Consider the following 11,293-nt stretch of genomic DNA (forward strand, 5'->3'; position numbering starts at 1 on the left):
AACAGAGGAGAGAGAAAGTTTGAGGGTCAGGAAACCTTTAATTGTGCTCTACTAAATCATCAAATGATAACAGAGCCTTAACTCTCTGCTAAACAGCCTTGTCCTGCATTAGAAAAGCATGCAGGTAAAACAACCAAAGAGCTGATGGAACAATGGCCAAGCCTCAGGGAGAAGGCAACACTGTATTTGTCAAACAAAAAGCCTATTAGGCATGTATGATTTTTTTAAACTTAAAAAAAAAAACAATATAAACAGTGAATTGTGTAAAAAGGCCCTAAAAATATCAGGACTGCTGATGTCTGATGAAATGTTCACAGGAAATATTCTGCTCAAAATGCATCCAAATCACTCGTGTTTCACAAACTTCCTGCAGTTATTATGTTCACCACTTTGTCACTTTACGCAACGATAGAAAAGGGGTCCCTTAAAGAAAAAGGCTGGGAACCACTGCTATAATACATGATGGACTTCAGTGATGGACTCACTGGCCACTTTATTAGGTACACCTGCACACTATCATGCAATCCAATACAGCTCTGTCATAAAATCTACCTTTACAAACTTTATAATGTTGAGGTTTTGGTGACATTGTTGGAAATGTGCAAATTCAATTATATGTTTTGTTAAAAGTAGTTAGAAGTGTTTCTAATTTCTTGTCCTTCTCATTTGCCCTTAGATACACCTCTCTGTTTAATGCAGTTCAGTGAAACAACACCACTGCTAACGATGACCCCAGTGTTAAACATATCATTGAATTAACTCCTCTGACAGCGTCAACAAAAACTGAACATTAAATGCACCATAGAAGTAGACCTGAAGGCAGAACGGTTGTGTGGACGGCATTAGACCATACGGGTGCACCTAATACAGTGGCCACTGTGTGTATACAGAAAACAATCACTGGAAGACACCTTAACTCTGAATTAAATGCTTAAAACCCACATTTAACACACAGAGCACACCCCAGTCAGCTTGCTCCTCTTTCTCCTCTTCTTCGCCTGATGGAAAGCTTGTCCACTTGAACAACTCCGACCTGTCTCAGAGACACGACTCTGCTGCCTTTTACATTCGTCGTTGTTACTTCCCAGCTGCACATTCCGGGGCAGATTATCAATAAGTTCGTAGAGGCTGAAGATACAGAAGCAGATCTCGTCGTAGGCTGTTTTGGTGCCGCACTCAAACAGGCAGGCAAAGGCCACAGCAGGTGGTGCACCAGGTGAGGGGGGCAACTCCAGATAGGCGAGGTCGGAGTAGGCACTGGGGCCCTCGTAGATCACCCAGGGTCCACGCCAGCTGTCTGGATCACGGGGAAATAGGCTGAGGAACACACCCAGATCCTTGCGTGCGGTGGTCCATGTAGGGTGGGAGTATACTACCCAGGTGGGGGTGAGGAAATCTGGGGGGGCCCTGTGATAGGGTGAAACATTAGAGGTGTTTAGAGAGGGAGAGCTGGTGTGATTTGAAAAGGTCATGCAGGATGTCCAGTGTCTGCAGCGATGCATAGGTTGGTGTAAGTGATGATTAAGACAATGAGATAAATGTAACGGGGCAGGAAATCCCACAGTGCTGCCATGACAACCATTTCGAGGCTCCACCAGCCGCTGCACCAGCTGCCCCTCCTGAAACACCGCCCCATCATCCAGACTGAGGGCCTGCACCCTGTATCCAAGGGGGCTGCGCGCATTACAGTACAAAACATTAGTCCCATCCTCTTCATCCACGGACACCATCTGACACTCCACACTCTCTGGCCCCGGCACCGCCTCCCCGAAACGCCAGCTTCGCCCGTGGGTGTCACTGTGAAAGCAGAAGGCGTGGGGAGTGGTCTGGCACAGCTGTCCGAAGCACTCTTTGCAATCTATGTGGTAAGCGTAGGCAGGAATCAGCAGACGGCCGGACTTCAGCTGGATGCCGTGGCCCGGGCCGAGAGCGAAGGTGGCCCATTCTGGGAGGACGGAGGAGGAGGTGACACACAGACACACATTCAGAAACGATACGCATCAATTAAACAGTAAAATGGCATTAAAAAGAAGGAGCCATGACACTGAAGAATACAGAAATAGACTAGAGAAATGATGATGCAATGATACCTCTGATGGTATCTCCTATGACCCTCTTGGTCAGGTCTGTGACAGGACTCCAGGTGTCTCCATCATCGGTGCTGCAGATGTAGCAGAGGCGGGTCACATTCTTGCCCGTCACCAGCTGATAGGACTCTGAGGTGTGCCCGAGAACTGCGATGAAGAACAGGAAGAGAGTGCCTGTGAACTCATCGTACACCGGACACGGGTTCATGGACCGGTGGCCTGGCAGGAAGGCAGTGCCCAGGACACGCATGTCCTCCCACTGGAGCGACAAGAGGAAGGAGATTAGAAAGGACGAGTGTTGAAGATGTGCGAAATAAAAATACTAATTTGAACATAGAAGAAGAAACAAGGTGGTTCAAGAAGAAGATGACAAACAAATTGGCTTTTAAGTTTAAGAGTTTGTTCACATATTTTCTCACCTTTGACAAAATGATCTTACCTCAAGCTTAAGATCACAGAAAAAAGCTTTTGTTGTGAGCCTTGGTCATTCTGAGGGTCAAGTTAGCTCATATTTGCTCAGGTTTTGCATCCATCACTAAGATTTCTCACCAGTATAATGGAAGTGGATGTGATTTTATTTATTTTCATTAATAAACTACATTTAAAAAAGTTTTTTTCTCGTTATATTCTTCTCGTTATATTCTTCTTTTTAGAATACTACAATATGCCAATAAAGTTACTCCTATTGTATATATAAAAAATAAAGTGTCTGTAATACTGTAGTGAACTTCATCATTATTTTACACTTTCTTCCTCTGTAACCTTTCTAACCTGAGTGCGTCTTGTAGTATGAGCTAATATTTGTTTCATTATGACCCATTAAAAGCGGTGGTTGCTCTAATTGACCTGATTTTTGTGTATTTATGTACTTGTAGGAGCACATTTAAGTCACTTTAACTTTGGGTTGTACTTTTTGAAGGAAATGCTTAATACGTTCACTCAATCAAAAAGTGCTTTTAATGAAAAAAATAACAGTAGCGTACATGTTTATTTTACTGGGCACCACAGAGTTCAGACCCAGTGACTAACACTGACCTCCACATAGTTCCTGTAGAAGGTGCCTTTCCTCATGACCAGCAGATGAGCCTGAGAGTCCGATGGGCTGAGTCTCTCCTCACAGAAGGCCAGGAAGGATCTGGAGCGGGAAAGGTAAAGTAGTGCTGGGACCCTGTATGTCACTCCGTTTGGCTCCTTGTGGAAAAGCACCGTCCTCGCTGGGAAATACGGTGACCTCATGCTCCCTGGGGTGTGAATACTTAAAGGCAACTCCAAATCTTCTACGAAGGAGAATCGGAATCAGTTCCAACACAAGCTCCAATTTTCACTTGATCTCATTAACAAGGACAGCAAAGTTAAGTAAAGATAACACTCCTTGTTATTGATTTGTTTTCTTGGATCATTACTGAACCACAGCTGGACTAAATATTTTGGGATCCTGTTTCTCTTTGGGCCCCCTGTCTACTCAGTGCACAGATTGACTAGGTTTAAACTTTTTTTGTCAGTTCATAGTATGTTAGGCAGATATTCAGTGATCCAGTTCCGACAGTCCCAACTTTCTATTTCTATTCGGAAGTTTTAAGAATAGCTTTGCTGAATCAAAACACCTGTAAATATATTTGTTGCTCAGAGATATCTTGTCTCATTCTTTCCTTTCAGGTTGAACCATTTGTAAAAAGTTGTAATGAAATAAGTTAATTTACATGTGTACACTATATGCAAATTATCTCCACATTTACATGTTATCACACAGTAATATGTCACATGCCTTACTTATGCTTTACAAGACATTAAACAAGCTTCATTTAAAGACACAAATAGAAAAAGCATCCTCTCATTCATGCCATTGGGAGGAGTTGTGACCAGCTATCAGTAAATCAGCTGACAAACAGTAAACAGTCAAAGTTTCCAGTAACTACAGAATCACAATTAACACACATCCATCTACTTAATGAAACCATCCTATATAATTGCATTATAACGAGTACTTACATTTAAAGTGCTCTGTGAGAACTGCTGCTTCTTTGTCAGGATATACAGCATGTGTCAGCATTTGAAAGCTGGGTTGACAGTGTAATGTGTGTGTACTGAAAGTGTGTGTGTGTGTGTGTGTGTGTGTGTATGTGAGTGTGTGCGCGCGCGTGTTGAGGGTGTGTAGTTAGTTCGTGTGTGTCTTCGGGTGAGAATCTGAAAGCTGTGGCCTCTGCTCTCTGTTCCCTATTCAGTGAGGCAGTATGGCATGCTGTTCACTGACCCAGAAATGGACCACACTCATCAGATCTACAGCTTTGGATGAATCAGCGGAGAGCAGCCATTGTGGAAATGAAGGCCGGATGGGGGGGCTGCTGAACAATGATCTGATGATCAGCCTCCTCTGTGTCCTGTGTGCTTCTCTTTTTCATTTTCTGCAGATTGGAAAAAACTAATGCTCCTACCTTTGCCTTGTATTTCATACTTATCATATGCACTTACCTGAGATTTGATATTGTACATACATACCTATATGACACTGCTCATAAACATGTGGACAACGTGTGCTACTTACCTTGTTTATAATTGTATATTTCTCAGATTTTGTGGATTTTCTGATCACTGTTTATTGATCTGATTTGTGTACTTGTACCTTATATTTGTTCTCGTTGTTTGTACTCTTTCTTACTTTGTACTGCAACTGCAGCACAATAGTTTTTCCCTGGGGATAAATAAAGTCCTGTCTTATCTTATCTTATGATATATTTTGCAAGATATATGCAACCTAAATTACAGGTCGATAATCTAAGATCATGAACCTTTACATCAATTTATTTTTTCTATTTAATGACTTCTGCCTCAGCAGTTTTGAAGTGAAAGTGATCTGTTTCATGGGCCCTGAATACGTCTGTCAGGCACGACTCTCAGTTTTGTAGCCACAATCATCCTCCACCTATTAAATGCTTTAAGTTAGAGATAAAGAAAATTAGATTAGTGTTATGGCAATGGTTGCTGTTAAATGCCTGCCATTCCTGGCGGTGAAAAAAACTAAAAAAAAAAAGTATGCCTGCCATACTCAACCCCGGGATCAGAGTCCTCAATAAAAAACATGATGTCATCAATGAGCGACTCAGCCCCACATGGCAGCGCGCTGAAGTTTTGACGGCACCAGTTAAGGTACCGTAATTTTATGTTTTGAAGTTATCAATAATGTCACAACGCTGTTACAAATTATTTTAAATCAGTCGATGAACAAAAACGTGTTCATTTTTGCAGACAGACCCTCAGATGAAAAGGAAGTTAGCTACATGTTAGCTTTTAGGCTAACAGATTAGCAGAGCTGCTGTAGAGGCAGGACTGTTTGGTTTGATCTGGTTTGACGTTTGTGTGTGTTTCTGCCTCCTGAGTGATTAAAACCAAACGTAATGTTTAGCTTTCCCCTTTGAATGTGAGTGAATTCTCATAGAGACAGGAAACCACACATTAACAGCCCTTTAGTTAGACATTTGTGTTCATGACGAATAGCTTTCCTTTTACGGCTAAACTTTGCTATTGAATTTGAAAATATTATTTTGGTTTTTACATGTTGCACTAACGCAGATTGACTTTTTTGTCAATCTGACTATTGTGAAAGCAAAGTGCTACTTATACATGAAATCCTAATTTTTTAAAAACATTTATTGCATTGTAATGATTGTATACACTGATGTCATTTACTCACTCTAATAATAAAATACATGAAAACATAATCTCACTTGCTCAGTTTATCACGGACACCTGCCTAAAATTGTAAAAAATGTAATAAATATCCCTGCAATAAATTTTACCTTCACCAGGGTTATGATGTTCAGTTTAGGGCTCCAGCCGATGATTATTTCCATTGTCATTTAATCTAATTATTTGCTCAATAATCAGTTATATGTTTATAAAATGTTGAAATGATGTTAAAAAGTTCCCAGAGTGCAAAATGACATTGACATTGCTTATTTTGTTCAGCCGACTGCCCAAAACCCAAATATATTCATTTTACTTCTACAGAAAATAAAATAACAGTTAAGGTTGATTTTCTGTCAGTTGACTTATTGATTAATTGAGTAATCATCAGCTCAGCCTGAGAACAGTTTTTGTTGGAAAGGTTTTGAAAGCGGTGTTGACTCAACTTTATGGTCATTTTAGAAGCTGCAGTTTGTGGTGTCCTTGAATTGCTCTGCGTTATACAAAGATGTATTTGACAAGTCCTGTAAAATTTTTCAGTTAAGATAATGGAATAGCAATTTTTTGACATTCCTGGTGTCAAAGAAATCCCACAAACTCATGTTTATCTTGTCCTTGTTCACTTGCATCTTTTAGGGTCAGCATGGCCAAACAGTGGTCTGAGGGCCACTCCACGTCTGTCCTGTGTGTTGGGGCATCTTCAGGTCCTGAGGGTCTCCTGGCTTCAGGCTCTGAGGGTGGAGAGGTCACAGTGTGGAGCCAAGAGGGAACCGTCATAGGCCGCCTCGCTCTGTCCGGTGAAGACGACAGCACAAGTGTTGTCTTTTCACCCGCAGCTCCGGGCCAGCTCTATGTGTCACATGGGGACACGGTGAGTGTACTTGACCCACGAAACCTGAAGGGCCCCGTGGAGGAGTTCCAGGGTGCCGGGGAGGAGGAGATCAATGCTTTGGCACTAAACGACACAGGTTCAGCCCTGGCAGTGGCTGATGACTCGGGGGCAGTCCGGGTACTGGAACTTCCTGGGGGAAAAGTGTGCAGGACTCTTCGTAGGCACACTAATATCTGCTCCTCGGTGGCTTTTCGGCCCCACAGGCCCAATAACCTGCTGTCTGCTGGACTAGATATGCAGGTAAGGGAGGGGAGAACTTCACCATTTGTATTTATCATGTCTTCGTCTCCTGTACCAACACTACAGAAGCAACATGATTTGCTGAACTTTGTTTTTGTCACTTTAGGTGATGCTGTGGGGGCTGCAGAAGACGCGCCCTCTTTGGACCCTAAACCTCCAGGATGTTGCAGAGGAAGAAGATGACCATCAGCAGCGTCCTGGGCAGCTTTTCAACCCGCCATTGGTGCACTGTGTTTCTGTGGCGAGTTGTGGAAACATTTTGGGTTGTGCAGCAGAGGACGGGCGGGTGCACCTGATGCGGATCGGCAGCGGCTCAAAACTGGAGCAGCAGGGCGCTGTCAAGGCTCACAGTCAGGGGGCCTCACAAGCCCACTTTGTTAGTTTCCTTCACCATCCTTACTGGCTCATCACTGGGGGGAATGATGGCCAAGTCGCCCTGTGGGACCTCAGTAAGCACCCAGTGGTGTCTCCGGAGGCAAAGGCCAAAACTCGAGCGGCAGCAGCCCCACGCAGGAGGGGTAAGAGTAAGGCAAAGAGGAAAGAACAATCCGAGGATAAAGCAAAGACTCCACCGAAGGCTGAAGCAGACAAAGAAGAAGCTGAGGCGGAGGATGAAGTGGCAGCATGTTCAGAGGAGGTGACGGAGGAGAAGTCTGGGCCCAAACTGAGCATCAGTCATGGGGACAAGGTGAACTGGTTGTGTCCTGCTGTACTGAAAGGAGAGCCCAGTGTGGTAGTTGCAGATCAGAGCTCCAGTCTGACTGTATATCCTCTGTCTCAACTATAGATTCACACACTTACAACATGTTCTGTAATCTTTTTTTTGTCGTCACAGCAGCACACTATTTTCACTTGCCTTATTAGCATACCATCATTTGCACTTCTGGTTTAAATGGTGATTAGTTTGATAACGGCTTGAAGTCTGGGCAGAACCAAACATAACTGGTGCAAAACCAATACTGGAAGGTGTGTGTGAGTATTCACACAATGTTCAACAGTACATGTGTAATTGGGTCTCTTTTGCAAGCTTTACTCATTGGATATGGCTTGTTTGGGGCTTTGTGTGTGTGTGTGGTCCTGTAAAAATGTCATTCTTTGAAATATATTTTGCTGTGTATGTGCATTTTTGTAGACTGTGAAAACTACCACATTAGACAAAACCATGTTTAACTGAGTCTGTGGTGCTTTTTTTTTTTGAGTAAAAACACTTCACAATCCAAACCAGGTGCCAGACTTAAAGACAAGGCACAGAGCGAACTGGAGGCTGTTCCTGACATGTGACATTTCACACATGCTGCTCGTTCAGACAAGATTTGTTTCTGTACATGTTACTAATTAAATCATGTTTGCTGCTTATTAATCTTTACAGGCTGAATCTGTTTCCCACTTTGAACACCAGATAGACCATATCTCCTCTGTTCCTATTAATCTGTGGACTCCATTTGCAACAGCCATCAAAAGCTTTATGTTGTCAATTTTTGAAACAAGCCAAACAAGTACAAACAAAATCTCAATAAATTCAAACATTCATTGCAAATGCACTGTATTCAGGCAACACTTTCAAACAAACCGTCATTTTTTTTGCAAACAAGCTAATTTTTCTATAAGAATACCAGAAAAAGGCACAAGTTCAAGTCAGTGAATTCACACCTGTGTGTCTTTACAAGGAAGCTTGATAAGTCACACTAGCTGAGACAAGTTTAGGACAAAAATGAAAATGTGGCAGCCTTTAAATTTTTTTAAATTATAAACAGCAAATGTTGGAATTTTCCAAAGTTCTTTAAACTATATATTGTCTAAACAAGCCAAACAAAGCGCTTTGAGGTGGATGTTCACAGTAAGATTTACATTGCATAAGCACATGATCATATCTCAGCACTGCAGAGCAACCTGACAAACTGCTACGTCACAGTCTTTTTGGTGCGTTCTGATTCAATATGTCTCACACATTCTTGACCTGAAATGTCAAGTTTTATATTGACAGTCACAAATGGGAGTGCATTTGACTGGTTACTCCTGTCAAATAAATCCTCCACTGAGATGCAATCCTCAGCCCTCTGATTACTGGGGTGACGGCACGCTGATCCGAGATCTGTGCCTTCGAGGCAAAGTCTGCATCAAGGATGTAGATTTGCTGATTTTACAGTTTAGCCAAGCTCTTCTCCAGACTGTCAATGTCTGCATCCCCGTCTTCACCCTTGCTACCCCGGGCGCTGCACTCCACGAACTCCACCTTCAGTGGCAGCTGGCTGAACTCAAAGTCCTTTCCTTTTTTCCCCAGATACACACTGCCGCCCACAGAGCCATCCTGAGAGCTCAGGGCTGCAGAGCGTGTCACTCGTAAGGTGTTCCTATGAGAGATGAGACAGGATTAAAGGCATAACGTTGACTTGATCCCCAGCTAAAAGCAAGACACTGAATCCACGACCAGGCCGGCAGCTTGCACGGCCTCCACTGGTGTGTGTGAAAGGGAAAATGGAGGAGTAAACAGTGGAACCCTTCAAAATAGAAATTACTTAGCGTATCTTTTAACTTTTAGGTCATTGCTGTGTACTTAGTAAAACTAATGAAGAGAGTCCCGCTATAATAACTGAACTCCTTTCCAGGTAACACAACACATTGACAATTTAACACATGTATATATGTATGACTGTATGAGTAATATTACGTTTGTAATGTAACAGTTAAAACATCAATAATTAAACAAGAGTATTATTCATTATAATAGAGAACTTCAGATGTACATTTAACTGAAATTTACATAAAAAAAAGATAAGGTTTGAACCTGAAACGTTGCAAAATACATGAGTTACTTACAATTCCTTTTCCAGCTGCTGCTGTATCAGTTTAGCTGATTTTGCCATGGTGATATCTGTATAATGAAGAGACCAGTAAATAACTGTGCCATGCAAAAATAAACAACACTGAAAATGGGGAACAAGTGGTAGCTAATTGGTTAGCCCTTCACAGCAAAGGGGTTGCTGAACCTTGTTTGTTGCAAGCCACCAGGAGCGCTGGGGCATTCCTGGAGATCACAATGTCCGTCAGCAAGACGTACAGGAACTCTGCCACATCTCTCACTTCCTTCTGGAAGATAGCGCTGTCCACCACAAACACAATCGCTCTGCAGAGATGAGTGAGAGAGGGTGATGGTGAGAAACAACAGTGAGGTAATGCACATCTATCATTCAGATAGGCTGTCCTGTTCTCACCTGGCTGCAGACTTGAACTTCTCCAGGTACTGAGGGCGAAGACTGTCATGTCCTGGCAGGTCTATCAGAGTCCAGGTGCTGCCCTGAGTACAGGAAGGAGAGGGGACAACTGTAAACCATGCTCATCACGAAATCATGGTAACTGATGATAAACCGAACTTACCCTGTCGTTTTTGGATTTGTATGGAGCGCTGCTGTCAGTGATGGAGGTCTGTGTCCGCTTGAACTTTCCCGACAACAGCTGCCAAAAGCACAGTCACGTACCAAACAGATTAACCGTGAATCAGGTGAGCATCCTGTGATAGACAGCGTGGCGATGTTTAGCAAGTCCTGGTTACATCAACTCACCCGGCTGAAAAGAAGCGTTTTCCCGGAGTCACACAGTCCGACCAGCAGCACCGCGCTTCGGACGGTTTTGCTGGAGAGAAAGTACTTCAGAAACACTGAAAAGAGAAAGCAAAGAGACGACGTTTGGTGTCTTTTAACCAAGAGATATTAATTTCATTCAGATCATTAAATCTAAATGACTTAATGTGGAACAATGATGATACAACTGCTCAACTGGCAGCTGTTGATGTTAGCTTTAACTTAAACGTTAGCTTCCTATTTTGCTAATTCAGATAATGGTTATGAAGCAAACGTTACGTTAACCAATTAACATTAGAGATTAAATGTCAACGCTGAATGTTCTGCTATCAAACGGCTTTCCAACAACCCACCTTGTGGCTAACTATGCTAAAATAAGCGCCAGGCCTAGCTTGCGAAGCTAATGTTAGCATGCTACCTTCAGCACTAACGGTAACTTCTTACCAAAGGTGATGACAACGACAGCCAAAGCGACGATAACTCCGATCAGAAAAACGGGGTCTTGGTCTTCCAGCTGCTGACGAAGAGATTCAATATAAGGTTCAAATGGGTTTTCTGCCATTTTCACGTCTTCTTTCTCTCCCATGTTGCCACCGGTGCTGTCTGCCTCCATCTATCCGCCCGAGATAATCTGAGAGTGGGACACGTCTCCTTCCTTCTCCAGCCTGTACGGAGCCTAACGTGTCAGCAGGGGGCGCTGCCGACCAGGATAGTTTATTCACCGGTGGCGCACTGGAACCAGTCGCGGGCTCCCAGCAGAACCAGTTGGTCAGCAGTCGTTAGAATACGGAAACCAGTTTGAAACTACACAAGAG

The 11,293-nt window shown here is 43.1% G+C and overlaps 3 protein-coding genes across 4 annotated transcripts; 1 reads left to right on the forward strand and 2 right to left on the reverse strand.

Annotated features, from left to right (window-relative positions):
• Positions 1-944: 944 nt before the first annotated feature.
• Positions 945-3,323, reverse strand: neu4 (sialidase 4). Its single transcript, XM_041940782.1, has 4 exons — positions 3,123-3,323; positions 2,091-2,346; positions 1,546-1,945; positions 945-1,449 (listed from the first exon to the last, which is right to left on the reverse strand). Exons 1-4 carry the CDS (start codon positions 3,321-3,323, stop codon positions 945-947), a joined length of 1,362 nt encoding a protein of 453 aa, XP_041796716.1.
• Positions 3,324-5,182: 1,859 nt separating this feature from the next.
• Positions 5,183-8,459, forward strand: wdr53 (WD repeat domain 53). Of its 2 annotated transcripts, none has more exons than XM_041940429.1 (3): positions 5,183-5,231; positions 6,405-6,900; positions 7,007-8,459. In XM_041940429.1, the coding sequence occupies exons 2-3, from the start codon at positions 6,412-6,414 to the stop codon at positions 7,685-7,687; spliced, it is 1,170 nt and encodes a 389-aa protein (XP_041796363.1). In that variant the 5' UTR covers positions 5,183-5,231; positions 6,405-6,411; the 3' UTR covers positions 7,688-8,459. The 2 variants fall into 2 exon arrangements, with proteins under 2 accessions (XP_041796363.1, XP_041796362.1); XM_041940428.1 differs by having other exon boundaries at positions 5,184-5,231; positions 6,411-6,900.
• srprb (SRP receptor subunit beta) lies at positions 8,352-11,119 on the reverse strand. Its single transcript, XM_041940430.1, has 7 exons — positions 10,923-11,119; positions 10,461-10,555; positions 10,276-10,353; positions 10,113-10,195; positions 9,888-10,024; positions 9,718-9,772; positions 8,352-9,251 (listed from the first exon to the last, which is right to left on the reverse strand). The coding sequence occupies exons 1-7, from the start codon at positions 11,089-11,091 to the stop codon at positions 9,041-9,043; spliced, it is 828 nt and encodes a 275-aa protein (XP_041796364.1). The 5' UTR covers positions 11,092-11,119; the 3' UTR covers positions 8,352-9,040.
• Positions 11,120-11,293: the final 174 nt, after the last annotated feature.

The sequence above is a fragment of the Chelmon rostratus genome, chromosome 7, assembly GCF_017976325.1.
Source record: "Chelmon rostratus isolate fCheRos1 chromosome 7, fCheRos1.pri, whole genome shotgun sequence".
Taxonomy (NCBI): Eukaryota; Metazoa; Chordata; class Actinopteri; order Chaetodontiformes; family Chaetodontidae; genus Chelmon; species Chelmon rostratus.

Excerpts from the sequence above, each read along its gene's own strand:
- neu4 (XM_041940782.1), bottom strand. The coding sequence starts at position 3,323 with ATGAGGTCACCGTATTTCCCAGCGAGGACGGTGCTTTTCCACAAGGAG. Across the intron at positions 2,347-3,122 it reads TCTACAGGAACTATGTGGAG|TGGGAGGACATGCGTGTCCT; the intron begins GTCAGTGTTAGT and ends TTGTCGCTCCAG. Across the intron at positions 1,450-1,545 it reads ACTGTGGGATTTCCTGCCCC|CTCTCCCTCTCTAAACACCT; the intron begins GTTACATTTATC and ends AAATCACACCAG.
- wdr53 (XM_041940429.1), top strand. The coding sequence starts at position 6,412 with ATGGCCAAACAGTGGTCTGAGGGCCACTCCACGTCTGTCCTGTGTGTT. Across the intron at positions 6,901-7,006 it reads CTGCTGGACTAGATATGCAG|GTGATGCTGTGGGGGCTGCA; the intron begins GTAAGGGAGGGG and ends TTGTCACTTTAG.
- srprb (XM_041940430.1), bottom strand. The coding sequence starts at position 11,091 with ATGGAGGCAGACAGCACCGGTGGCAACATGGGAGAGAAAGAAGACGTG. Across the intron at positions 10,196-10,275 it reads ACAAATCCAAAAACGACAGG|GGCAGCACCTGGACTCTGAT; the intron begins GTAAGTTCGGTT and ends TCCTGTACTCAG. Across the intron at positions 10,025-10,112 it reads AAGTTCAAGTCTGCAGCCAG|AGCGATTGTGTTTGTGGTGG; the intron begins GTGAGAACAGGA and ends TCATCTCTGCAG.